The sequence below is a fragment of the Leopardus geoffroyi genome, chromosome A2 (assembly GCF_018350155.1).
Source record: "Leopardus geoffroyi isolate Oge1 chromosome A2, O.geoffroyi_Oge1_pat1.0, whole genome shotgun sequence".
In the NCBI taxonomy this organism is placed as follows: domain Eukaryota; kingdom Metazoa; phylum Chordata; class Mammalia; order Carnivora; family Felidae; genus Leopardus; species Leopardus geoffroyi.
The window spans coordinates 96,149,981-96,177,862 of NC_059331.1; the positions used below are offsets into that span (position 1 = coordinate 96,149,981).

General features: G+C 41.7%; 1 protein-coding gene and 1 long non-coding RNA gene across 6 annotated transcripts; one reads left to right on the forward strand and one right to left on the reverse strand.

The window, feature by feature from the left end:
- Nucleotides 1-1,122: 1,122 nt before the first annotated feature.
- On the reverse strand, nt 1,123-27,096 carry LOC123606417 (protein lifeguard 1-like). Of its 5 annotated transcripts, none has more exons than XM_045494758.1 (11): nt 26,987-27,096; nt 26,700-26,838; nt 22,991-23,259; nt 16,983-17,061; nt 16,218-16,271; nt 15,473-15,563; nt 10,169-10,206; nt 10,037-10,085; nt 8,152-8,241; nt 5,296-5,343; nt 1,123-1,651 (listed from the first exon to the last, which is right to left on the reverse strand). In XM_045494758.1, coding segments are annotated over exons 2-11 (873 nt in total). In that variant the 5' UTR covers nt 26,702-26,838; nt 26,987-27,096; the 3' UTR covers nt 1,123-1,498. The 5 variants fall into 5 exon arrangements, with proteins under 5 accessions (XP_045350714.1, XP_045350710.1, XP_045350713.1 ...); XM_045494754.1 differs by having other exon boundaries at nt 9,998-10,085; nt 26,987-27,090; XM_045494757.1 differs by having other exon boundaries at nt 9,998-10,085; nt 26,700-26,824; nt 26,987-27,084.
- LOC123606419 lies at nt 8,480-10,035 on the forward strand. The gene is made up of 2 exons (XR_006716275.1): nt 8,480-8,869; nt 9,843-10,035. It is a non-coding gene; the product is annotated as an uncharacterized LOC123606419 (long non-coding RNA).
- Nucleotides 27,097-27,882: the final 786 nt, after the last annotated feature.

Here is a 27,882-nt window from a genome sequence, read left to right on the forward strand (position 1 = left end):
ATACCTCAACCTCCATCAAACCTTTTGGCCATTATCGTGGTCACATATGACTGACTCATTCTACACCATTTATCAACTGTCCTTTCGTGCCTTCCGTGTATTGCATTAGCTCTCATACAACCTTCCTCTCTAACACCTCCCTTCTCTACTCTAACCCACCCACCATAATGCAGACTAATTCTCCTAAAGCACTACCTTCACCATGATACTGCAATCCAAATCTTATGCCTACAAGATAAAGGTCTGAAATCCTGAGCCTGAAAGTTGAGGTCCTTAATCACCTGGCATAACCATCCCTCTACATAAATCTTTCTTTCCAGCTCCCTCCCTGAGCCACCTGAAGCACACCAGGTGTGGGCCTGCTTCATGCCTTTGCTCATCCTGCAGACGTGACTTACATGCTTCCTGCTGGGGCGAGCACCAGAGACTGGCTGAAATTAGAAACAAGTGAGGCAAGGATGTAGCCACAGGTTCATTTGGATGGCTCTGAAACTGTGAACTTTTACATCTCAGTGAAAATTTTCTCATCAAGCATCTCACACCAACAAGGTGAGAGACTCCAGAAGGGATATAAAGACCTGTCTAATCTATGACCTTCAGGAACGTAATCAAATCAGTTATGTAAGATATGTATAAATAAATAAGTGATGGAAAATGCTATGAGACTTCTTACTGCAGTGGGTATGGAGCTTCACTTTTGCAAGATGAAACATTTGTTGGAGATGGGTTGCACAATACTGTGAACGTACTTAACGCTACTGAACCGTACAAGAATAGTTAAGATGGTAAATTTTGTTATGTGTGTTTTATCATGATTATTTTTTTAGTTGTTCCAGACAATCAGTGGAGGTGGTTGCTGAGTTAAGCCCGGGAGTATAGATGGGACAGTGACAATATAGCTGATACTCTATCCTGAGCCCTTTTTGCACATTAACTCTCTTAATTTCCTCTGACCCCTACTAGATAGATACTACTATTCTCTCCAGTCTGACTCTGGAATACAGGGAAAAGGCAGAATTCTTTAGTTTATCTTACTCAAAAAAAAAAAAAAAAAAAAAAGGTCAGATGCCAAAATATTCAAAAATGTCCACAGAATGTCCAAGAGAAGAGAATGGGTACATATAGGTTTCTGTAATCAAATTTATTCACGTAGAGAGATGTTGTTTACTGCTTGAAATACTGCCTGGAAAACTTCAACACTGTAATGGGCATCTTGCAAATGTTTGTAAGCATGTAATTTTGATACTCATCTTTTGAATTTATAAAAATTAGAAATGTCCCCAGATAGTTTTGCAATGTGACAATAGAACCAAAAATATCACAGCTACAACTACCATCTACTGAATGCTTGATTTAATTTGACAAAAAGTAAGTATCTTTAAATATTTTTGTTAACAAAAGGTTTATGAAGTGGTAACCTTCTCATGTCTGAGCCTGGCAACATTTCAGAAGCATCCCTCCTTCCCTTTTTTCAACATGAACCAGTTTGGCCATATGACTACCGTGCCAGTCCAATCAGTTCCAAAATAAAAAGGAAAAGGTTGATTATGTCCAAGTAGATGTTCAGGGCAGCAAAAACATACTCCTCGGGGTGCAGGTCAGAGTGATGGTGGCGCCCTCCCACCATGAGCTGCACATCCATCACCAAGTACTTAAAGAAAAGAAGGAAGAATTAGCTACAGAAATGGTATATTTCTATCAAATAAGTATCCTAAATTACCTGGAGAAAATATTTTAGCATCAGTAAAATATACTGCATAAAGTCGATTTATGGCTAAGTTAGGTTATTTTTACAGCCTCAACCATTCACTATGTCCCGGAGTTTGTACTCTATTACAAGTGCTTCATCCTCCTGAGGCCAGCAGGATCAAGTCTGTGAGCCTTCTTTTTGCTTTCCAAATCCAGAAAACTTTGTTCCTTTAGCCAATGAGATGGGACAATTGGACACAGAGATAAACTACAAACTGCCCTGTATTTGTGATTTTCCCACATGTTCTTGGTGAACCAAGAATGAAAATAAAAATGGTTCCTGACCTTTAGATTGATATGCAGCAATAATGCTGAAATTCTTGGAGCTTCGGATGAGAGCATTTTTCAAACCTTGCCATTGGAATGGCTTTATGATGATGTTAGTATTTCCAAAACATAGAATGAGGGGAAGGTGGGATTTGTATATAGTTAAATATTTCCCCCAAATAAAAAGTGTAGCTCAGCTGCAGTAGATAAAATGAGGAGCCCCTAAAACTGCAGGAAAAGAGCCAGAGACTCGCTCACCCTTGTGTTTGTGGCTGGGTGAGCAGCCCTGGGCAGCATGAGGACATTAGAGGAGGTTTCCTTAGAAACCCCTCGGTCCCAGGCAAACCAAGGACAGTTGGTCACCCTAAAAAGCAGGCTGCACAGCAGCTGGGCTTCCAGACTTCATTTATAACCCTGAGGTCCTGACTTCTACAGAGAAGCGCTTTTCTCTCTTCATCCCCTCCAAGAACTCCTGAATTTACCTTATTTCTTCTCATAAGAGGGATAATAACTTCTAATCGTTTCACAGACATGCCTTGGTGGTTAGGAGTACACCTTCCAGGTGAAATTATGTTTTTGAAGGCAGACAGGAAAGTGAGAGTGAGATGAGGTGGGATCCACCTGTCCCCTTCCCCCTCAGGGAGAATGGGGTTCAGGATACAACCCAAGACACAGCCAGCCCACAGGGAAGCCCCAGTTGGGATTCAGATCCCCAGGGGCATTTGGGAGTAACACCCTGCCTCACTCCCTACAACTCTGGTGGTTAAGCATCCCCTCCCTACCCCGCTGAAAAAAATGTCAATGTCCCTCTTGCTTTATCTGTTTAGTGTTGGGTAGACCTGTCTGAGGCTACAAGAATTTTTGCTCTGCCTCCAAACTGGGAACAGAAACACCAATGTACTTTTGCATGGAAACAAACTAAGCCTGAAACAGGACACAAGAAATATAACAGCAGGCATCAATTGCAAAGGCTGAGAGCATAAGAGTAAAGGAAAATGAGCACAAGTTAGTTCCTTTCGGTATTAGGAGAAGAAATAAGAAAACTGAATTATACATACATAACTTCCTGGTCTAAATTTTTCTGACATTTGAAAATAGACAGGACATAATTCTAATAAAAAGGAACGTGATAAAGCAAAATGTGGATATTTTTAAGCCGGTGATAGTATGTGGAGTTTATTACTCCATTCTTGGTACTTCTGGGTATGTTTGGAAATGCCAAAAATAATTAAAGGAAAACCTAAAATATGTGACATGATAAAAGCATAAAATGGAATACCATGCGCCTTTAAGAAAGAATGAACTTGGGGTGCCTGGGTGGCTCAGTCAGTTAAGTGTCCAGCTCTTCGTTTTAGTCAGGTTATGATCTCATGGTTTGTGAGTTTGAGCCCCACATCAGGCTCTGTGCTGACAGCATGGAGCCTGCTTGGGATTCTCTCTTTCCTTCTCTCTCTCTGCCCCTCCTGCAATCTCTCTCAAAAAAAAAAAAAATAAACTTAAAAAAAAAAGAATAAGCTCAATCCATGACTGCTAATATGTGAATACCATTATTTTTGAGTGAAAAAGCAAAGGTAGAACCTTCTATATAGTATGATTACACTAAAAAGAAAGAGGTGGGGGGGGGGATAGGTGTGAATGGCCAACACAACATTAAAGGAAAAAAACAACATTGGAGGACTGATTCTGTCTGACTTCAAGACTTACTATGGAGTAAGACAGTATGGTATTGATGAAAGAAGAAACAAATAGATCAATAGAACAGACTAGAGAGCCCAGAAATAGATTCATGTAAATATAGTCAAGTGATCTTTGACAAAGGAGCAAAGGCAATACAATGGAGCAAAGATAATCTCTTCAACAAATAGTGCTGGAAAAACTGGGCATCCATATGCAAAAAAAACCCACAAAAAACAAAAAAACAAAAAAAACAAAAAACTTAGACAAAGACCTTACATCCTTCACAAAAATTTGTTTTATCATTGACCTAAGTGTAAAACACAAAACTATAAAGCTCTTAGAAGATAACAGAGGATCTTTTACCTAAGGTATGGTGGTGACTTTTTAGATATGACCCCAAAGGTATAATCCATGAAAGAAAGAATGCATAAGCTGAAGTTCATTAAAATTAAAAACTTATGCTCTGTGAAAGACAATGTCAATAGAATGAGAAAACAAGCCATAGATGGGAGAAAATATTTGCAAAAGAAATATCTGATAAAGGACTGTTGCCCCAAATACACACACACACACACACACACACACACACACACACACACACACACTTAAAACTCAACATTAAGCAAACAATCTGATTTAAAAAGATCATTACTTGTTCTCTGGGCTGAAAAACATAGGCAATACCTCACCAAAGAAGATACATGGATGGCAAATAAACACATTAATAGATACTCCTCATCATATGTCATAAGGGAAATGGAAATTGAAACAACAATAAGATACCACTATTAGAATGGCCAAATTCAGGAACACTTACAACATCAAATGCTGCTGAGGATGTTAAGTAACAAATTCTTATTCACTGCTTGTGGGAATGCAAAATGGTACAACTACTTTTGAAGACAGTTTGGCAGTTTCTTAAAAACTAAACATACTTTTTACCATCTAATCCAGTAATCACACTCCTTGCTATCTACCCACTGAAGTTGAAAACTATGTCCACAGAAAAACCTGCACAGGGATGTTTACAGCAGCTTTATTCATAATTGCCAAAACTTGGGAGCCGGCAATGTAACAAAGGTACCACCCTAGTGAGTGATGTTGATCGGGGGTGGGGGGGGGGGAGGCCATGCGTGTGTGGGGGCAAGGGATATGTGGGAAATGTCTGTGCCTTCCTCTCCCTTTTGCTGTGAATGTAAAAGTGCTCTAAAAATTGTCTTTATAAAGAAAAATAGGGGCGCCTGGGTGGCTCGGGTGAGTGTCTGACTTTGGCTCAGGTCATGATCTTGCAGTCCATGAGTTTGACCCCTGCATCAGGCTCTGTGCTGAGACCTTGGAGCCCGGAGCCTGGAGCCTGCTTTGGATTCTGTGTCTCCCTCTCTCTGCGCCTCCCACACTCATGCTCTGTCTCTCTCTCTCTGTCAAAAATAAACATTTAACAAATTTTTTAAAAAAAGAAAAAGAAGAAGGAGAAGGAGGGAAAGGAAGAGGGGGAGTCATAGGAGGGGAAAATGAAATACTGACTCTAGTTGACTCTGGGCCTAGCACTTGTCAATGCACAGACCATATTCTTTGTCAAAGAGAGGGAGAAATTAGACTCACAAGTGAGAAGAGTACAGTTCCAAGTCCAGCATACAATAGGTGCAACCACTGCAAAGAGAAGAAACAATTGTATGTTAAGAAAAAGGTTTGGAATGACGAAAGGGCTCACTTAGTTTACTGCTGTCAGATAAGGACCCAGTGTTAAGGAAAGTCACATCTGTGGGGAATTTCATCTTTTTGAACATAGTGGTCGACAGCATCTACTCAACTCCATTCAGCAAACACATGAAAACTACCCTTGCCGAATCAGTTTTGCTAGATAAGTGCTAAACATCTCACTCATGGTAGGACAAGTAGAACATACTAGATATGGTTCACTTTATGCACCATTGCATAGCCCTTCTAGGGCGTCTGCCCCTATACTCACTCTTGGAATGGGTGGCTCTGCGAAAATCGTGACCCTCATATACCCTAGCTAGGGCTAACTGACAAGAGGTGGAAGATGTCTACTCCAACAGCAGTGACTCTCTTGACTGACCAGAAAGTAAGATCAAACAGATGCACCAGGCCAGTCAGAAATCAATTCCCAGAGGCTGTTGCATCATCAGCTACTGTTGGGGCTACTACTATACAGAGAAGGCTGATCAACTCAGCCCAAGAGAGGAATGTGGGATTTCCATTTCTGTGAATCCTGCCGCTTCTTCCCACCTAGGAGTTCCATGAGCTTCCCTGGGTCTTTGCCTCGAGTTAGTCTGGGTAGTGTCTGTTCCTTGCAACCAAAACAGCCCTGATCAGAATATGGGACTGATGTGAATGCCAAAGGGGTTGGCTCTATAGAGGGAGAGGATAAAGAAGTGGTATATAACATCTGAGAAAAATAATGTCATTCACTCTTCAGGACAAGAAAGCTCATCCTAGACAAATAGAGCATTCTGCTAACCAGGGAAGATCCTTGGCCGATGACATAAACCAGGAGTCAGTGACATAGTGTGGGAGGGACAGTATTTCCAGAATGAGCTAATAGTAAGAAAATATCTGATTACTGGAGTCTGAAGAATTCAAAATTGCCAAAGTCAAACAAGCCTGTATACTTACAACAAGGCTCTGTCAAAAGTCTTCCCTTCCATTTAAACATGTGTGTAAGATTAAATATTGTAAATATTTGTGAAAGGAAGTTTACAGGGGAACAAAGTTTCGTCTGTCTAGTAGGAAACACTGTTTCTTTTTTTTTTTTTTTTAATTTTTTTTTTTAATGTTTATTTATTTTTGAGACAGAGAGAGACAGAGCATGAACGGGGGAGGGGCAGAGAGAGAGGGAGACACAGAATCGGAAGCAGGCTCCAGGCTCTGAGCCATCAGCCCAGAGCCCGACGCGGGGCTCGAACTCACGGACCACGAGATCGTGACCTGAGCTGAAGTCGGACGCTTAACCGACTGAGCCACCTAGGCGCCCCACACTGTTTCTTAACTGCACCTAAATGGTATTGTAAAGACCTATGGAACCAACCTAATAAATATTTGTATTATTCCTACCAATATTATTCCTACCAATTTGTATTATTATGGCTACCAGCCATAATAATAAATGGAGAGCTGTGTGGCCTTTTAAGGCACATCTTTGTTATATCTTCGAGTTTACCTCTAAAATATAGATACTACAAAAATAAATAAAAATAAAATAAAACAAAATCTCCCTAACTACAAGTCTACATAGTCATTCATAAAGCTAAACAGGCTTAACTCTTAGTTATATGTCTGAAGATCACTTAACAAGTCTACTTGTTGCCAAAAAAACTCTTGGATTCAGCAGTTGGGCCAAGTTGGCCTTAGGGCTTTAGTCAAAAGGTCACAGGCTCCAGGCCAATCCTCAGTGGAGCTGGCTGCCCATAGGGTCTCCCCACAGGGGCCAATGACAAGCCGGGCCCACACCCCCTCTAGCCTCCATCCACAGATTGGGCGCTGGGAAGAGCATGGCACTGGCGTCCCGCAGATCTGGCTTTCATCCCACCCCTACCACTTACTCCTTGTGTAGACCTGGGTGAATTATTTAATTTCTCTGAGCATGTGTTTTTAGCTAAACAATAGATGACACATGTACTTTTCATAAAGGTCATGAGAATTAAATGTAATGCCTACGAGAAAACCACAGGCTTATATCTGATATCTGGTAAGAAGTCAGTGAATATATATAAGGAAGAAAGGAAGGAAGGAAAGCAAGCAAGCAAGCTGGAATTACTCTATGCTGCCATCAGGAAAGTCTGAAAAGCCCATCACTCCACTTTCATTACTTCAAACAAGCAGCACCCAGGTATAGGAGAAGTCTGACCAGCCCTGTGGGTAGGTTCACCCCAAGACCCTCTTAGGGAAAGACAGCTACAGTCTAGAGAAGTAGCTCCATTTTCATGCCCCACACTTCCAACAGGACCCCAACCACACCACGCTGGGCGGCCGCAAGGACAGGCCTCACAGACCTCCAGCTACTGGGAGGTGCCCGGCCGCTGTGCTGTGCAGCCCACTGCAGTGAGTTTCTGGGCCATGCCTGTCACTTGTCAGTCACTGGGGAGCAGCAGAGTACTTCCTGGGAGACACAGGACTACAGTCAACTTTAGCTCAAGGAACCTCCCCCCCTCACTCCCCCTACAGCCTTGCTGAACCTTCCTCGACTTCATGTTTAGAATGTTCCCACTGCCCACCTTCCCTCCCCTTCACCTGGTGTCAGATGTGCTACTGTGGTGGGGCACGTCTTCCAGCCCTCAGAGGCTCCCCAGCCCCTTTTCTCTCACAGACACTTCTCCCGTTCAAGTCCTCACCCAGTTCACCCAACCGAGTGTCTGCTTCACAGAAGATCTAGGCCAACACAACCAGCACTTTGCCCTCTAACAATTCTCTGAGGTTCCCAAACGAGATCCCACTTACATATGAGCGTATGAAGAGGAAGAAAATTCCATAGATGAACAGTACGAAGAGAAAAACGAACAGCATCCCATTTAGCATGGTGAAATCCCACTGAGGAAATATAACACAAAAACAGCTCACTTATCATCTGGAAGGAATTTTAGGAGGTTTAGAGATGCACCTTATGCCCCATAGACAGAAACTGGCCCATTTGCTAATAATCTACCCTGGACAATTCTGAGAACCACAGACATCCATTTTTGCCCCTATCACTGAAAAACGCTACATTAAAAAGTGTGGTGTTGACTGGAATTTGCTTCATGAGGGAGAAGAAGGTAGGAGTATGGATGAAATAACAAGAGCCGTGGATACACGAGGGCTCATTATACTATTCTATTTTTGTATTTATAGGAATAGAATGTACATTTGTATGTACAGTATGGTCATATTTCTGAAAGCATGTGCATAAAATACAGCAATGAACTGGGCGCCTTTCCATGTTTGTATGCATATATTTTAATAAAAATATATACACTAATCTTTCAAAAATTATTGCTGATTCTTTTGTAATTTTGAAATTTACTAATATGCTTTTTGGTTTTGCCTTCATAAATCAGGGATGAAAACAGCCTGGGGAAGCTGAGGAATTTTTTTAAACAAAGGGGAATATTCATCTTCTGACCTGAACAGAATGATATTACACAGCAAAAGAAGACCCTTGAATCCACGATACTTTCTTGTAAGAGCTTTTTCCTAACTCCTGTATGTCCCCCCCTCACTCCTTACTTCTTGCACACCAAGAAAATAATTAGAAGCACTAGGTTTCCACATGTGGTTCTCAAACCAGCACTATCTGGGAAATGCAAATTATTGGGCTGTGTCCCAGACTTTCTGAAGTAGCAACTCCAGGGTGTCCAGAATCTGTGTTTTAACAAACCCTCCAGAGAATAGGAGAGAATTCTGATGGCTGTTTAAAACATGTATGTCTAGAGGGGCGCCTGGGTGGCTCAGTCAGTTAAGCATCTGACTTCGGCTCAGGTCATGATCTCACAGTTTGTGGGTTCGAGCCCCGCGTTGGGCTCTGTGCTGACAGCTTGGAGCCTGGAGCCTGCTTCGGATTCTGTGACTCCCTCTTACTCTGCCACTCCCCTGCTTTCTCTCTCTCAGAAATAAACATTCTACAAAAAATTGTTTAAAAAAAATTTTTTTTTAATGTTTATTTTTGAGACAGAGAGAGACAGAGAATGAACGAGGGAGGGTCAGAGAGAGAGGGAGACACAGAATCCGAAGCAGGCTCCAGGCTCCGAGCTGTCAGCACAGAGCCCGACGCGGGGCTTGAACTCACAGACCTTGAGATCATGACCTGAACTGAAGTCGGACGCTCAACCGACTGAGCCACCCAGGTGCCCCCCAAAAATTGTTTTTAAATACTTGTCTAGAGCTATGCATTCCATACTTGTGGCTAGGTAAGCATTCAAAGTGTGGCTAGTCTGAAGTAAAGTATGCTGTAAGTATAATAAAATACACACTGAACTTGAATTTTAGCTCAAAAAAGAATGTAAAATGTCTCAATATTTGCGTTATATTGTTTACTGAAATGTTAATACCTTGCATACACTGGGTTAAATAAAATATATGATTAAAATTAAATTCACCTGTTTCTTTTTGCTTTTTTTTTTTTTTTTTTTTTTTTTTTTTAACGTGGTTACTAGGAAAGTCAGAAGCCAGAAGGCGAAGAAGCTACGGAGGTGAGGCCCACAGGACAGCAGTGAGCAGGAAGGAGGAGAGATAAGAATGGGTCAGGAAGGGCCAAAGGAACACATCTACACATTCCCTTGTGACAGAAATCTTTTTCGGTGATACATACTTTTGTTTGAAGAGCAAATAAAGTGAGCGATAACGTCACCAGAGCAGTCACTGCTGTTGCCCACAGCACTTCCTCTGCATTATAGAAACTAAAACCAGAGACTGTGATTATTGTTCACATACATACAAAGAAAAGCACACGCGAGAAAGGAAATATGTATCAATGACTTACACTGAAACGGCTCCCAGCAGCAGACCTTGAAGAACTGTCTAAAGACAAAATTCACAATCAGAACCCTGGTCCCATAGGCCCAGAATCCAGAGATGATTTAAAGAGTGTGTGTGTTGGCGGGGTCTAGGGAGCGAGTGGGAATATGCACAACCCCGGTGCCCAGAGCTACGGGAAGGTTAATTATGGGACAAAAATAGTAGAACTAAACATTTACCTAACATTCCCCCGAGCCTGACAAGATTCTTCTACTAGTAAAAATTCCTTAGAATGCAGGAGTAACTTTCAGCATATTGATTGCATTACATATGTGTTAGTTAGGAATATGGAAACCATAATAAAAGGTTTATCTGTAAGACCAGATCAAATGGGCCCACCCACACAGACACATCTTAACAATTTATCAAAGCAGGACATTCTGTTTCTACTAATGCTTCACCAACAGTTTCAAGTGCTGACCTTTCCTACAGGGCTTGGGTGAGAGTTGAAAACTTCAAACCTCAGATGAGGGAGGAGGATTGAGACCTTTTCAGGACTGGGGATGGGGCTCCAGGACAGATCTCTACGGAGGATGGGGCTGCACCTGTAGGTGCCCATCCAGGGCTGGGAAGAGGGCTGCATTGAGGTTGCATCAGGCCGGAGGGTTTCCATGGTCTGCTGGGGCCACGTGAGAGAGGGGCAGGTGCTGAGAGCCAGCAGGTGGTCAAGCCAGAGACCAAAAACAGGCAACGAGGTTGTAGCCGGGTTTGTGGTCAGGCTCCAGAACAGTGGGCAGGTGGGGTGAGGCAACAGTGAACAGTGGCTGAAGGGCCTGAGGACATTCTCCAGCTGGTAGGGAGCTCCACCAGAGGCAAATCCAGAAACTCAGCTAACCCTCTGGTCCATGGCAAGAGCCAGGAAAGAATGCTCTGGTCTCCAGGAGTACAAATGAAGACACATTTTAACCATGGTGCAAGGACTGCTAGAGTGGCTTTGAACTTCTCCAGCTGGCCAACATCATATAGGATAAGAGACGAGAAGAACTGGAATCCTGAGAGTCCTGGATTGCATCTTTGCGTTTCCCAGACTCAGTGAGTAGTTGCCTGATTCTCTTCTTTGTTAAATCTACCAAAGCTGTCCTTATTTCCACCACAGGTTAAAAAGAGTGTATCTGTTCCAATGTATACATGATTGTTTTTTTAATTTAATGTTTATTTATGTCCGATAGAGAGACAGAGTGTGACTCTCTGGGGGGAGGGGGAGAGAGAGACAGAGACTGAATTGTAAGTACGAGCCTGACATGGGGCTTGAACTCATGGATCATGAGATCATGACCTGAGCCAAATTTAGAAGCTTATCTGACTGAGCCACCCCCTAGGTGCCCCTACACATGTTTTTTTTTTTTTTTTAAGTTTGTTTATTTGAGAGAGAGAGAGAGAAAGTGAGGGAGGAACAGAGAAAGAGGGAGAGAGAAAATCCCAAGCAGGTTCCGTGCTGTCAGCTCAGAACCCGATACAGGGCTCAAACCCACAAACTGTGAGATCATGACCTGAGCTGAAATCCAGTCTGATGCCCAACTGACTGAGCCACCCAGGTGCCCCCACATGATATTTTAATAATGTGCTTGCTTCCAAACTTCCTCTTAAGATTTTCTTCTTCTACTTGCTCAAATGCTTCATGTTTTTCCATCTTTAGCAGCACATAAGTGTGTGTGTGGGGGGGGGGGGGTGGGGGAGAGGACAGTGAGAGGAAGATAGGGCTCAGAAGTAGAGGGAGAGAGAATGATTTAAAGCTGGAAACCACCCTTCAGTTTTCCAAAGAGGAGAACAAGAGGCCTTAGAAGTCAAACCTGCCTGATGGCTTCAAGAGCGCAGAACACAGGCTCAAAATTCTATGGGACAAAAGCTATCTTCGGTATGTGTGCTTTTTTCCCCTCAACTCCTTTTCTGAAATGGTTTCTCCATATATTTCCTAATACTTAGCCAAAACATAAAGTCTACAAAATGCATCTAATTCTTTGTCCCTGTATATTTCTTCTCTTAAGCTGTTCCCTGCGTCGGGATAAACAACAAAACCTCAGAGATGAGAGCTTTGATCTCTTCTTGTGATAAGCATTAAAAACATGGAAATTTTTTAAATAAAAAATTCAAGTATTTTTAGAAAAGTACCTCCTCTCCCCATCCTATCACCTCTGCTCTAGGACTAGGCTCTAGTATAGCTATCTTTCTATGCCTGGCTTTTAACCTGCACTTCTTCCTGAGTGTAGTCTGTCCAGGAACTAGGAAACCCCATCTGCTCCCCCGAGTGATGAGCAAGGTATCCACGCCAGGTAAGAAAGGCCTTTCAATGCACTGGCAGCCAAGGAATGCCCAGATGCGGGCATCAGAGAGCTAGTCTCCAGAGGAAGATGTGCTTCCCAACATATAAATCACACTAGACACCGAGCTATCTGCATGCTGAGAATGTCACCACTGGTCATGTGTCCTTACTCTCTTTGACCACCCGAAGGCACAGGCCCAAATCTAGCCTCATCACACTCAAGTGCACAGGATTATGCATTTTAAAATTTGTTCATTGAAGTACAGTTGATATACAATACTGTGTTAGTTTCAGGTATATAGCACAGTGATTTGACAATTATATATGTTGCAAAATGCTTACCATAATAAATACAGTATCAACTGCCATCATACAATATTATTGACTATATTCCCCTGGAACTTTCCATCCCTCTGATTCATTTATAACTGGAAGTTTGTAACTCTTAAAATCCTTCACCTATTTTGCCTATCCACCCCATTCCCACTCACAACCACCAGCTTTTTCTCTGTCTTTGTGAATCTGGTTCTGTTTTGTTTGCTTATTCATTTGTTTTGTTGTGTTTTGTTTTGGGTTCCACATATAAGGGAAATCGTATGATATTCGTCTTTCTCTAACTTATTTCACTTGGCACTTACCCTCAAGGTCCATCCATGTTATCACAGATGGCAAGATTTAATTCTTTCTATGGCTGAATAACATTCCATTGTACATATGTCCTCATCTTCTTTATCCACTCATCTATCAGTGAGCACTTAGGTTGCTTCCATATCTTGGCTATTGTTTTGTTGTTGTTCTTATTTTAGAGAGAGAGTGAGAGATTGCACTTGAGGTGGGAAGAGGGGCACAGGGAGACAAAGAGGATCTTAAGCAGACTCCATACTCAGCGCGGAGCCCAATGGGGGGCTTGATCCCACGACCCTGGGCTCATGACCTGAGCCTAAATCAAGAGTTAGACACACTCAACCGACTGAGCCACCCAGGGGCCCCCATATCTTGGCTATTGTAAATAGTGCTGCAATAAACATAGGGTACATATATCTTTTTCAATTAGTGTTTTCATTCTTTGGGAAGATACCCAGAAGTGGAATTAGTGGATCATATGGTATTTCTAATTTTAAATTTTTGGAGAAACTCCATACTGTTTTCCACAGTGACTGTACCAATTTATATTCCCATCAACAGGCCAAGAGGGCTCCGTTTTTGCCACCACTTATTTCTTGTCTTTTCGATACTAGCCATTCTGACTCATGTGAAGTGACATCTCAATGCATTTCCGTAACTAGTGACGTTAAGCATCTATTCATCTGTTGGCCATCCATAGGTCTTCTCTGGAAAAAATGTCTATTCAGATTCTCTGTGCATTTTTAATTACATTTTTTTGGTATGATTTTTTGGTAGATTTTTTTAGATTTCATTTGTATGAGTATCTATCTATATAGCTATATAGATAAGATATAGATCTATATTAGCTTCTTCTAAGATAAATCATTTGCAAATATCTTCTCCCATTCAGTAGGTGGCCTCTTTGTTTTGTTGACGATGGTTTCCTTCACTGTGCAAGAGTTTTTAATCTGATGTAGTCCCAATTTTTTTTTTTTGTTTGTTTCCCTTGCCTGAGGAGACTGATCCAAAAAAATATTGCTAAGGCCAATGTCACAAGAGTTTACTGCCTATGTTTTCTTTTAAGAGTTTTATAGTTTCAGGTCTTACACTTAGGTATTTAATCCATTTTTATTTCATTTTTGTTTATGGTATAAGAAAGCAGTCCAGTGTCATTCTTTCTTCCATATGGCTGTCCAGTTTTCCCAACATCATTTGTTGAAGAGACTGTCTTTTGTCCATTGTATATTCTCGTCTCCTTTATAGATTAATTGACCATATAATTGTGGGTTTATTTATTCTATTCCATGGATCTATGTGTCTGTTTTGAGCCACTACCACACTGTTTTGATTCCTATAGCTTTGTAGTGTATCTTGAAACCTAGAATTATCTTGAAATCTGGAATGGTGATACCTCCAGTTTTGTTCTTCTTTCTCAAGATTGCTTTGGCTATTCAGGGAGCATACGCATTTTGTACACTAATCTAACCACTGACTTTATTTTCCTACCCTTATTTTTCCTTTCATCAGATTTCCCTACCAGTTTATCTTATCCTCTTATATTGTGGGTGTTTTTATAAGCTACCTCAAATCTCATGTGGAACCAGATGAGGAATAAATCAACTGGTACATAAATCTTCACAATGGAAGGGTGCTGAGTTCCTGGAATCCTTGTGGGCAGCACAGAAAGGAACTGTCTACAAGAAAAGGAGCCACACATTTTCTGTGGCCCAGAGAGAGCAGCACTGATCCACAAAGAAAGGACCTATGTGGTGAGACCTTGTGAGTGGAAGCCCCACAGGAGGCGCTGGTGAAACAGGAACCAGACCGTGCTGAAATGAGGAGAGCCCAGGACCAGAAGCCCCAGCCTCACCCCCAACTCTCTGGAAAAGCCAGAGGTGCAAGGTGGGGAACTAAGGGAACCTGTGCTGACCTGGGTTTATGCACCCAGTGAGACTCGAAATAGAAATAAGAGAACTCTTACAAAAATAAAGTATACTTCAAACACATGAGTTTGTGAACTAAATGTGGAATCCACTCTCCATAACAGAATGTGTTTGTTGTGCCCAGAAGAGGGCCAGTAACAGTCAAGGTAACTGTTCCTGAAATGGAGCCTGGATTCTGAGCAGGTTCCCCACGTGGCCTCCCAGAGGCCAGGTGGCTGGCAATAAGGACTTGCTCAGTGTCCCCAGATTCTCTAGCTTTAGTAAAAGGGCATGGATATGATCTCATAAACAAGTTTATGACTTTGTTACAGCCAGGATTGAGCCCAGAGGACATCTCACAAATAATTTCTATCTCTATTATTCCACAAGAAGATTTTCCACGGTAGAGGCAGAATTAGTAATGTGTCAAAAATATATTTCACAGGTGAGCTAACAACACATGCTAACAAAGTTTACTTACAAATACTCCCAGGAGAATGTAATTCACAGGCACCTGACGCTGGAGATTCCCACAACAAGCAAATACAATAAGTACACCAAAAAATGCTGGCCTGAGGGTAATTGAAAGCCATGTGTTATTTGTTTCCAGTGATTTTATCAAATGATACAGGTAGATGAATAGAGACAGAAATATACATTATTATCTGATAATCACTATTATAAACAAAACTGCATGCAGATTATTACCTTCTTTTTTTAGCTTTTAAAACTAACTTTTCTCATTTTCATCCATAGAATTTCAAAAAATTTTATTTTGAAATAATTATAGATTCACAAAAAGTTGCCAAGAGACAGAGGTCCCATGCATCCTTTACTCAGTTTCCCTCAAAGGTTACATCTTACATAAATATAGTATAATACCAAAGCCAGTGATTTGACATTGGTACAAGGTATATATAATGCTATGTCATAGAACTTGGACACAAATCTATGAGTAGACATGTGTAACCAGCACCACAATCAAGATTTGAAACTATCCCATCATTAAAACCTCTACAAAGATCTCCTTCATGCCATCTCTTTATGGTACACAACACACACACACACACACACCCTAGCTCCTTAGAACCACTAAGTTGCTTGTTTTCCATCTCTATGATTTTATCATTTCAAGAATGTTATACCTTCACCTAATTTTTAATAAAGAACCTCAGTCAATAGCTAATAGAAAAAAACCACATTTTATTAAATCCAAGAATACTTACAAGATTGCATAGGTGAACCAGGCATTCATGAGCACCCAAGCTTTTAAACCCTTCCTGGTTAAAAAATAATTAATATAGTTTTAAATGATAAATTGTTTATTTTTCTAACTAATGTAATATTTCAGTAGAAGTAAAACAATCTCATGGGAAAGGGGTAAACCCTTAATCATTGGCAATGATAAATGAGGAGTTAAATGGTGAAACATATAACCATACCTTGCTTCTTAAAATATATTTATAAAAAGATAGTCATAATAAGTTGTAAGTTAAATTTGTATGAATGCAAATGTCCTGGTGACATTTTTATTTTTAAAAAATACTGCTAAGTGTACAAAGCAAAGAAAATCAATTTCTCATATATTTGTTTTGTAAATAGAGATTTTCACAGGATAGGTTTAAGCAGTGATGGGTCATAGTCCCTGAAATAATTTCAACATTCCAAGTCTCCAAGGCCTCCATAATCTCACCTTTTTTCCTTTATCCACTTTCATCTGTGGAAATAGCCAGGGAAAATAGAAAATGAAATAGCACCCCAAAAAGACTAAGACAAAAAGATCTTGGCTTAGGAAGTTGAAGTAAAAGTGTGGAAATCTACCAACACCTTGGTCTAAGAGTTGCCTCAGAAACAACAAAGCTATAGAGATATTATATCCTATGAATGATTAAGAAAAAATAGATAATTTTTAATGAACAAAATTGAGTTGATTCGATAAGAATTAATGTGAACAACTTAATATTTCATTTACATCAGTAACAAAGACTTACCAGAAAATAAACACGCTGATAATCGCCCCAGTGACCGCCAACTGAGCCGACAGGATCAGGAACACTTTTATAATGAAAGCTGAAGAGACAGAAACATTATGTTTATGATACAATGTTCAAAAGTAAAAAAAGAAATATAGGGGCGTCTGCGTGGCTCAGTCGGTTAAGTGGCCACTTCGGCTCAGGTCATGATCTCACGATTTGTGAGTTCGAGTCTTGAATCAGGCTCTGTGACAGCTCAGAGCCTGGAGACTGCTTCAGATTCTGTGTCTCCCTCTCTCTCTGCCCTTCCCCTTCTCTCTCTCTCTGTCTCTCTCTCTCTCTCTCACACACACACACACACACACACTCTCTCTCTCTCTCTCTCTCAAAAATAAACATTAAAAAAAATTTTAATAGAAATGTAATTACCTATTTTTGATACTTAACAAAATATTTCCTCTGATTTTTTTTTTTTTTTTTTTGAGGATGGGAAAAGGAGTAGTAGTTTAGAGTCAGCAAATGGAATAACCACAAAAATACAGCTCTACAGAACTTGTGGGAAATATTCCATTTGGATGGTTAGAGGTGTTTTATTGGCCATCTGAGGATTTATCCACAGAAGTCCCAAAAAACCTAAAAGACAAACCCAGGAACTTAATTCCTTATGATTCACACCCTGTCCTCCTTAGGACCACAAGTGACCTGAAAGTCTCTGAATACTGCAGGCCATTACTAGGGATCCAGCTCCCGCATGCATGCAGAATGGAGCACTGAGAGGCCTCAAAGCTGAGGGTAGCGAGGGTGGTTAGCCCTTGGAGATGGCCTTGGGCTCGCCTGAAGTTTGCAGATTTCCCACCACTTTTCTTGCCAGCCTTCCTGCCTTCAGCAACTCCCTTCCCTTCTACTCGAGCGGACATCAGGTAAAACAAGGAATTACAAGACCAAAGGGTTCCCAGCCGCACTCCCAAGCACAATACAGAACATGTCGGCATCTCCTTTTGCTAACTTCCTACTGCACAGGTTTTTCTGAAGTGCTCTGAATATGGTGCTGGGGATGACAATGAACTGTTTTGTAGCTTTCTCTCAATTTTAAAAGGAGAAAAAAAACAGAGTGCTGCTTAAAGATGACTTAAAGGACTGTCAACTGTGCCGTTTTGCTGTGTGGTTTCTATGCACAGGAAGGGTGACAACAAAGAAATGGGACTGAGCTATGTTAATAAAAATACCAGAACATATGTGCCCGATTTTGGGCTGCCTACATTAAAACATTCATGTAATCAACATTTATTTCACCTCTACTATGTCTCAGGGACTGGGAGGGAATGCTTTTTTTAATGTTTATTTTATTTTTGACAGAGAGAGGGCGGGGGGGGGGGAGGAAGGGAGGGAGGGGCAAAGAGAGGGGGAGAATACATACAAAAGGGTGAATTGGATCCTTCCTTAGGTCATACACACACAAAAACTAATTATTAGTTTAAAATGGATGGAGGGGGGCCTGGGTGGCTCAGTTGGTTGAGTGTCCAACTCTTGATTTCGGCTCAGGTCATGATCTCACAGTCCAGTCTGTGAGTTCGAGTCTCATGTTGGGCTCTGCATTGTCAGCACGAAGCCTGCTTGGGATTCTCTCTCTCTTTGCCCCTCCCCCATTGGTGATTTCTCTCTCTCTCAAAATAATTTTTTTTTTTTTTAAAAAAGATAGACAATAAGTATTGACAAGGACTTGGGAGAAATAGGAACCCTCATACATTGCTGGTTGGAATGTAAATGATGCAGTCACTTTGGAAAAGTTTGGCAGTTCCTCTTAATGTTAAACAGAGTTACCACATAGCTCAGCAAGTCCTAGGTATCTACCCAAGAGAAATGAAGATGTATCTCTACACAAAAACTCAAATATGAATATTGACCACAGCATTATTCATAATAACCAAAAAGTAGAAACAACCCAAATGTCTATCAACTGCAGGATAAATTGTGGTAGGGGCCCCTCCCTAAGGAAAGAAAAAAAAAAGCCTCAAGGCAACCTGACTATATGCATAGGTGACAACATCCCTCAGGACCTTGTAACATGAGACCACGTAATCAGACTACATGTTTGTGTGTTACCATATATGGGAGAGGAAGTAAAAAAATACATAGAAAACTACACCACGTGGCGTTCGGGGCTCAGTTCTTTGGGTACGAACCCAACTGAGCAGTGCCAGCAGGAATAAAGTTGCTTCCTGGAAAGAAAAGTCTCAGTGTTACAACTCTCTGTGCGAGAATTCTGCTACATTACTGTGGGGCTCGTCCGGGATTCAGACAGTTCATTTCCACCTCCTTTGCCACTGGGGCTGCAAACCTCGGGGTGCCGGGAGAGGCAGCCTCACCTGGTGCCAGCAGGCCGCTTGATCCACAGGAGACCAGCCCTCCTGGCACACCGGGGCAATAACCCCCGTATGTGCTCATGGAACCCAAGAGGCCCAGGAACCGGCTCAGGGATGCCCATCAGCCTTCTAAGAACCCAGGTTCGTTTTGGCAGACCTGCCCGTAAGAGGCAGAAGGGGAGCCTGATCACCTCCCAGAGGTGCACTAGTAGTTCCACAAGGGACGAGGAACGAAGCTGCAACACTAAGGTGTTGGTGCTGGGCAGCAGGTTGGAGTCGCCGTGTGACTGTGTATGGGGACTTGTGTCTCCTTCATTTCCTTGGTCAACGACTATAGTTCGAGCCAACTGTCTCTGGTTATTCTACCTCAGAACGGGGACTTGAGGGAATATTCCCAAGCAGCTGCCGAAACTCCTTTTGTTTCGGGGAAATTCCCTGTCTTCTCAGGACTGACATGGACTGTCTCGTTCCACTGGTGGCAAACAAAACAAAAGAAACCTGGGGTCAGCTCCTCTGTCTGAGCTGCCAAGATTTAAAACTGGGAATTCTCTTCTCTGCCTTCCGCTGGCACCTGTCTCTTCTGTCTCTTCTGCCTCTGGAGGGGCACATTCACTGTCATTTTGTTCACCCCTACTGCAGTACAGATCGCTGAAGTGGGTCCCTGGATTCACTACAGCAGAGTGAAGCTGGAATCTTGAAACTGGGAGTGCATTCCTGATCTATCAATGCTGTGCAAGCTCACCATATGGAGGAAGTGGTCTGCAACTCCAAAGGCTCCAGGAGACTGCAGCCCCGCTTTAGTCACTCCAGAAGCTGACTAATCTACCCAGGGCAAAAGCCTGAGGAATCAACAGTCCAGTGAAACAAAAGACTGTCCTTATTTTCTATATGTTTCCTTACTGTGATGCACTGTCACACCTTGCTTCTCACTATTATTATGATTCTTGCTCTACTCTTTGCTATAGGATGGGCTAAGGCCGCTCTGGCCAGCTAAAAATGTGATAAGTAATGTGATAAATGTGATAAATGTGATAAATGTGTTTCTGTTAACACTCACCTTCCTTTTGTGGATAGGATACTTCGTTGGTACCAACATGGCGAAACAAAGGCCATAAAAGACTAAAAAAGTTAGATCCCCACAAACTTATAGTAAAACAAAATACCCCAGTCCTACTAAAAGGGTTTGGCTTCTCAAAAGCTCGATTATTGAAAAAAAAAAAAACGGTCTTGCTTAGTGTGAAAAAAGCTCTTCGTCATCTCTGTTAAAAACTTAACACGCCTAGGGCAAACATTTTCTAACTCAACTGCCTGAAAAACCCAATGGTGGGGGACCCAGATCACCTTGAGCCAGATCCCCACTCCTTGTCTAACTTCTCTCATCTCTGAGAGGCCTGGGACAACATCAACGCAGCTATCAAGTGGTGGGCCCCAGGTGGACTATATACTAGATATGTGGAAGGACAGCCTATATAAACCTCTAAACCAAGATGATGCTCTTTGACCCTAAATAGAGGGGTCTGAGCATCAAAGGGGGGAGTGTGGTAGGGTTCCCTCCCTAAGGAAAGAAAAAAATAAAAACCTCAAGGCAACCTTGCTCTTCGCTCACCTGACAACATCCCTCAGGACCTTGTAACATGAGACCACTTAATCAGACTACATGTTTGTGTTTTACCATATATGGGAGACAAAGAAGTGAAAAATACATAAAAAAAACTACTCCACGTGGCGTTCAGGGCTCATTTCTTCGGGTTAGAACACAACTGAGTAGTGCTGGCAGGAATAAAGTTGCTTCCTAGAAAGAAAAGCCTCAGGGTCAGGACTCTCTGTGTGAGAATCCTACTACAAAATAACCACAATGTGTTCTATCCAAGCCATAGACTACTATATGATCATAGAGAAGGAAGTACTGACATGACTACAACATGGGTGAACCCTGAACACATTATGCTAAGCACAAGGCAATCACAGAAGATCACATACTGTAGGATCCCATTTATATGAAATATCCAGAATACAAAAATTCATAGAGACAGAAAGTAGGTTAGTGGTTTGTCAGAGGCCAGGGGGAGGATGGGATGAGAGGTGACTGACTGCTAATGGATATGGGTTTCTTTTTGTGGTTGCACAACTGTAAATATGCTAAAAATCATTGAATTGTACACTTAAAAGGAGTGAATTTATGATATATAAATTGTATAAAGCTGCTTTAAAAAATTATAGCCCCCCAGACCCATAACTTTTTTTTTAATGTTTATTTATTTTTGAGAGTGAGAGACACAGAGCATGAGCAGGGAAGGGGCAGACAGAGAGTGAGACACAGAATCTGAAGCAGGCTTCAGTCTCCGAGCTGTCAGCACAGAGCCCTAAGCGGGGCTTGACCCACGAACCATGAGATAATGGCCTGAACCAAAATCGGACGCTCAACCTACTGAGCCTCCCAGGCACCCCTACCATAACCTTTAATCCATTACCCTGCTATATTTTTCCTTTGTTTCCATAGTGCTGTCAATATACCATATAATTTTTTTTTAAGGGGGAAAGGCCCCAGCCTCTGCCCTCCAGGAGAAGCAAATAACTAACTCTAACAGTGGTGAGGAGGCTTTACATATGTTTTCAATATAACCCCTTAAACCCGATTCCCTCATCTGTTAAATAACACTACAATGACTTCATTCACAGGGTTGTTATAAGGACCAAATGCAAAAATATTCCTCTTGCACACCTGGTGATGAAAGATTGGTACCCGTGGCAGAGGTGACTAGTTGCTTAGTGACATCCATTCTCCCTGGCTCCATCACTATCCACCCCAAATCTTGTTAAAGATGGCAATGGGCCCAACTGAAGAACTACACGTGGAGGTGGCCATATGATCCTGGTAGGGTCAATGACAGGAGATTGGAAATTCGTGGGTGTGGTTTCTGGGAAACCTCTCAATAGAGGTCAGATTTGGCTGACTCTCAGGACATCTGAGACCCATGAATGGCACCTCTTGCGGTTGTCAAGGCAGCAGACCAGCCATGGCCTTTCTTTGCCCTTGCCTTTCCCTATCTGGAAGGCCAGAGCTCCAAAAGGCATCTTTCCAGCCACAAGATGGGGGGTGAGGGTCACAGGGAGTCGGCAATGGGATTCAAAGTTCACAGTCCACCTTTAAGTTGTCTAGGCCCTAAGAAGGTCTAAGTGTGACAAAGTGATCATTGGGGACCTGCAGCATTTGCCTTGAACTGCCTACCTTCAAATTTCCCATTTCATGAAAGAGAAAAGAAATATTTATTTAAGCCATAGTGTTTTAGGTTCCTGTTGCTCACAGCTGAATGTATTTCCTATACAAAATTAATGTCTAGGGCACTGAATTAGTATGCTTTAAAACTTAATACAGGATCATGGCATCACGTTGTATGTAGGTAACAACATTCCACAATCAATGAGTAATTCATATATCCTAAGGGAACCACAAGTTATTCCCCATAATATGTTTGTGATGAACTTCTGAATGCTTTGGACCACTCTGGGGCCATCTACATCATGGCCCTACATCATGCTTCATGGTAAAGTATGACTTGGAAACAGTAAAGGCAAAGTTAAGTCTTCTAACAGTCCACTCTGGAAACATTTTAAGAGAACACTTGCTTTTCTGTTCCAAAAAGTTCATTTCTTTATTCTTACCTCTGCGGATTGATGAATCTGAGAACGGATGGCTTAAACTATTGCTGAACTCTGGGGTGGTATCCTCTGAAATCTGTACCACATAGCTATCCATGGGCTCTCTAGTCTTTGCATGTGGTTCTCCATGATTTCTTTGTGGCTCAGATGAAGGTGAACTTGTGGAGGCACTAGACTTGGTCTGGACGTTTCTATCTACTGCTTTCCGAACCAGACGCTGATGATCTCCAGAACTAAAGTCTATTGGTTCACTGACCTCCAAGTCCATTTTCCTGAAGGACGAAAATCATTATTTAAGTCCTTGGGCTCATGAACCCACTACAACCTTAGCATCCTCATACCATTCAAGGAATTTTTTTTCTTAATTTTAACTGCCTTAGCTCAGTACTTACCAAGTCAGTACTTAACAAATATTTATTGGATGAATGATGAATACTTTTAAGATGAGGTCTATAGAGTAAAATAACTTGCATTCTATTATAAAATTAATGTTTATAAATTCATTCAGCAAAGACTTAATAATCTCCCTCTTATGTGCCAAGTGTGCAGCTGTCCTCATCACCTCTGCCCTCAAAGTGCTTATATTTTGGAAGAGAAGATAACCAAACAATATAAAAGGCAAAATTTGACAATAAACTTCATATTAAAAAACACATATATAAAAGGCAAAATAAGCAGGGTCGGGAACAATGGATGATATGAGAACCCCTAATGAAATCTGGAGGAATATGCAGGAATTAGAAGAGGTTGTCAAAAGCTTCCAGAGAAAGTGAAGTTTAAGCCAAAGTTGGAAGATGAGTAGGAGTAAGAGGTGGGGAAAGGCAGGGGAATCAGCCTGGACCAGAACAGGAAGCAGCAGAGAGGTCAGGTTCCAGAGCAGAATGAGGTTAGACAGAGGACTAGTTAGGGCAGGTCAATGAGGGGCTGGCAAGCCAAATTCATCCTGAAGGTAATGACTGTGGTAGGCAGAATAAATGCCCCCACCCCCAAAGAGGTGCACATCCTAATCTCTGGAACTGGCAAATGCTACCTCCCATAGCAAAAAGAACATTGCAGATGTAAGTTAAGGATTCTGATGTAGGGATGTGATCCAGGGTTATCTGGAGGACCCAGCTGAATCATAAGCATCCTTAGGATTATACCTATAAGAGGGAGGCTGGAGATCAGAGTCACAGAAGGAGATGTGACCACAGGAGCAGAGGTCAGAGTAATAGAGCTGCTGTCTTGGAAGATGGAGGGAGTGGCCAAGAGCCAAGGAATGCAGGAGGTCTCTGGAAGTTGGAAAAGATAAGGAATACATTTATTCTCCTCTAGCATCTCCAGAAAGGAATGCTGACACTTTTGTTTTAGCCCAATGAGACTGATTTTGGACTTCTGATTTGCAGGACTGTAAGATGAAAATATGTATTGTTTTAAGGCATCATGTTTATAGTAATTTGTTACAGCAGCCATAGACAACTAATACAATGAGGAATTACTGAAGCTTCTCTAGCAGGGCACCATGGGGATCTGACTAGAAAGGTTGCACTAGGCACAGTGTGGAGAAAGAGCCAGAATAAGCAAAAACAGAAGCAAAGAGACCAGAAATCCAGATAAGAGATTACGGTGGCTCTGCCACAGTGCTTTAGAGCAGAACACAGTTCTTAGAAAACCAGTACTAAATGAACCAAAAGTGGCAAATAAAGGCCCCCCACCATTAACCTCAGGAGGACATGAAGACTCAGACAAGCCCCTGCTGCTGGCCTTCTGCCCCACAAAGTCTGAGGAGATTGTTGAGAGGGCCAGGGATTGGGCAAACCATAGACCAACTGGGAATGGCATAAACAGAAGGTCTGAACAGAACACCACACTCTTGGAGAGACAGATTCTATTTTATAAAGATGTCCTTCTCTTCAAATTAATCTCTAAATTTTACAAAATTCATTGGGATTTTTTTTTTTAGTACTTGAAAACGTTAACTCTAGAGTTCATCAGAAAGAGTAAATATATGAGAATAATCAAAAAAAATTGAAAGAGAAGGATTATGGGGAGGTGGGGAGTAGCAATTTACCTTATCAAACACCAAAATATCATGAAGCTATAGAATTAAAAGTGTGGTGCTAGCACGTCAATAGATAAATGGATTGATGGAATGGAAGACATGTAAGAAATAGACCCATGTATATATGAGAATTTAAAATCTTGGGGCACCTGGGTGGCTCAGTCGGTTAAGCGTCCGACTTCGGCTCAGGTCAGGATCTCGCGGTCCGTGAGTTCGAGCCCCGCGTCGGGCTCTGGGCTGACAGCTCAGAGCCTGGAGCCTGCTTCAGATTCTGTGTCTCCCTCTCTCTCTGCCCCTCCCCCGTTCATGCTCTGTCTCTCTCTGTCTCAAAAATAAATAAACATTAAAAAAAAATTAAAAAAAAAATCTGATGAAGGTGGAGTTTGAAATTATTGTCCCATGGTGTTGGAACAATTAGCTATGCATGGAAAACAAAGTTAAGAACCATTTCACATCTTTTACAAAAATGTATTCCAGATGAATTAAAGATATTATAATCTCTCATAAAATATAGAATATCTAATAGCCATAGATATTCTATAAGAAAATATCAAAAAAAATCTTCGTAGGCCTTTGGAAGAATGATACCATAAAAGAAAGGCTTGCTAAATCTGGGGTACAAAAACACTTAAAATATCATTATAAAAAGATACCAATAAGTCTGCAATGCAAAATTGTGAAAATAAAGCTTGCAATGTTTACTGTGAAAAGAAGTTTCTAACAAGGAAAAGATGAGCAATTCAACAGAAAGATGAGAAAAGAATATAAATAGGAAATTCATAAAGGAAAGTTACATGGTCAGTGAACTTAGGAGATAATCCCTCACAAATATCCAAAGAAGTGCAAGTAAAAACAACTGTGAACAGTCTTCAAGTAAAAACAATTGTGGTTTTTGTTTTTTGCATAAAAGACTAGTGAAAACTAAAAAGATAAATCTCAGAGTCACGAGGGTATAGAAAAAAATGGATAACCTAGGGCCACAGTACGACTTGTGGGGGTCCTACGTGCATTTGCCTTTGGGGATCCCCCTCCACACAAAAGATATTAAAATATACATTTTATGACTGCACTAGTGTAAAAAAAGTACAATCCAGGCTGGATTAATTGTATTCTATTCATTTTTTTTCCTGATTTTAAAAGAAATTAAAATTTTTTCATGACCCCTAAAAGGACAGTGGGCCCTAGGCAACATGCCTATTGTGCCCAGTGGCGAAGTCAGCCCTGAGATAACCTCAGGGAGTTGGCAGCTATGTGAAGCTTTTTCTTGTAGTAATTTGGCAGCATCAGATTCAAAATGCCCAACAATTACATTTCCAGGAGGTTATCCAGTAAAAATATCTGAACAGGCAATGATACAGGTATAAGGGAGCTCATTACCTTATTCACTGTTACTGCCCCAAATTTTAAAACAGACTAAATATCAGCCATTAAGGAAATGGTTAGATTGATTTTGGCAAAGAAAAGGTAGATATATATGGATTCATGCCATAAGTTCACTACGATACACTTTTGAATTATATACACCACACGCACAATTTCCAGAGACTGAAAACATATACTACAAACTGTTAGTATGTTTATCTCTAACAGAGCAGAGTTGGGGAATACACTCTGAGTTGTACGAATTTTTATAATGAGCATTTATTATTTATATAATAAAAAGATATTTACATTTTGAAGAGAAAAAGAAAGACTTCTCTGTGTTGATAAAGTCTGGAGCTCCTCTGAGGAAAACGGTCCTCCCACGAGCACTGAAAGCTGCTTCGATACCCGAGCTGGTTTCCTCCCCAGCAGTCCTGCAAATAAGAAGCTGGGGAGGCAACAAGAGTTTCAAAGCACTTGAAAACAAAAACAAACTAACAAAGATCTAAGGCAGCTGAGCTCTTCTCCTGAAACTACAGTCAGCCGTGCCTTAATCTTAGAACAAGGCATTCACCTGGTCCTCAGAAAGGTTTCACCTGGTCCTCAGAAAGGTTTCTTGTCTCCTAAACCAGAGGTCATCCAAAGGACAGGCAGACCCTGAGGCTGAGAAGGGAACTTCTGAGTGACAGTTAGGGGAGTGGCAGTTGGAGCCTGGGGTGGGACAGAGTCCCTGCTGCCTAGGAGAGGGGCTCTGAGTCAAGTCTATGCTTAGACTCACAGTGGTTAAAGGGTCATGGCTGATGTGCTGTGTCCTGAGTCTCAATGAGGCCCTACCCCTGAACCTCCAAAACCAACTACAGGTGAAGGAGAGTCCTAAAAACCTTGGTCCAAGGCTTCCAGGCGCGGGGGTGGGAGCCATGGGACACACGTACAACTGTATTAGGTTATGACACGGAAGGTGTGTCTGTGGGGAAATGTGGACATCAGGATGCCTCTCCTCAGGATGACAAAGGGAAAAGTCAGCAAGAGTATCTGCCTAGGCTCTCCTCTCCTGCACCATCTCTGTCTTGTCCACAATCTCTCTCCCTAGTTTGTCGTCAGTTGACAACTTGAGTTAACTATGTTTTCCCAAGGTTACATGTCAGGGGGGAGTAGAACTAATGCCTTGACCAACCTGGTCAAAAGAAATGCTTCCCCCTCCTCCTCCTCTTCCTCTTTCTCCTCCTCCTCCTCCTCCTTTCTTATTGGCCTCAGAATCAACATTAATAAATTGGGCACTTATCAGATGCAGAAGTTGTTTACAGTCTCACATGTACTCACTCACTGAATGCTCACATTGACCCTGTGAAGTATATGCTCTTATTATCCTCCTTTGACAGGTAAGTAAGTGGGGACTCAGGTGCTCTGCATCTGAGATGTAAAGGACAAAGGTATGAGTGGTCAAGGAGTTCCACGCTGCCCGTATTCACTGGGATGAATAGCATTCTCTTTG

Bases quoted from the DNA above. Each gene is read 5' to 3' on its own strand.
- LOC123606417 (XM_045494754.1), bottom strand. The intron at 10,207-15,472 runs GTAAGTAAACTT...TTTTGTCTTTAG, and splicing joins ACATTCTCCTGGGAGTATTT to ACAGTTCTTCAAGGTCTGCT. The intron at 8,242-9,997 runs GTATGTATCACC...ATATTTCCTCAG, and splicing joins TATTTGCTCTTCAAACAAAA to TGGGATTTCACCATGCTAAA.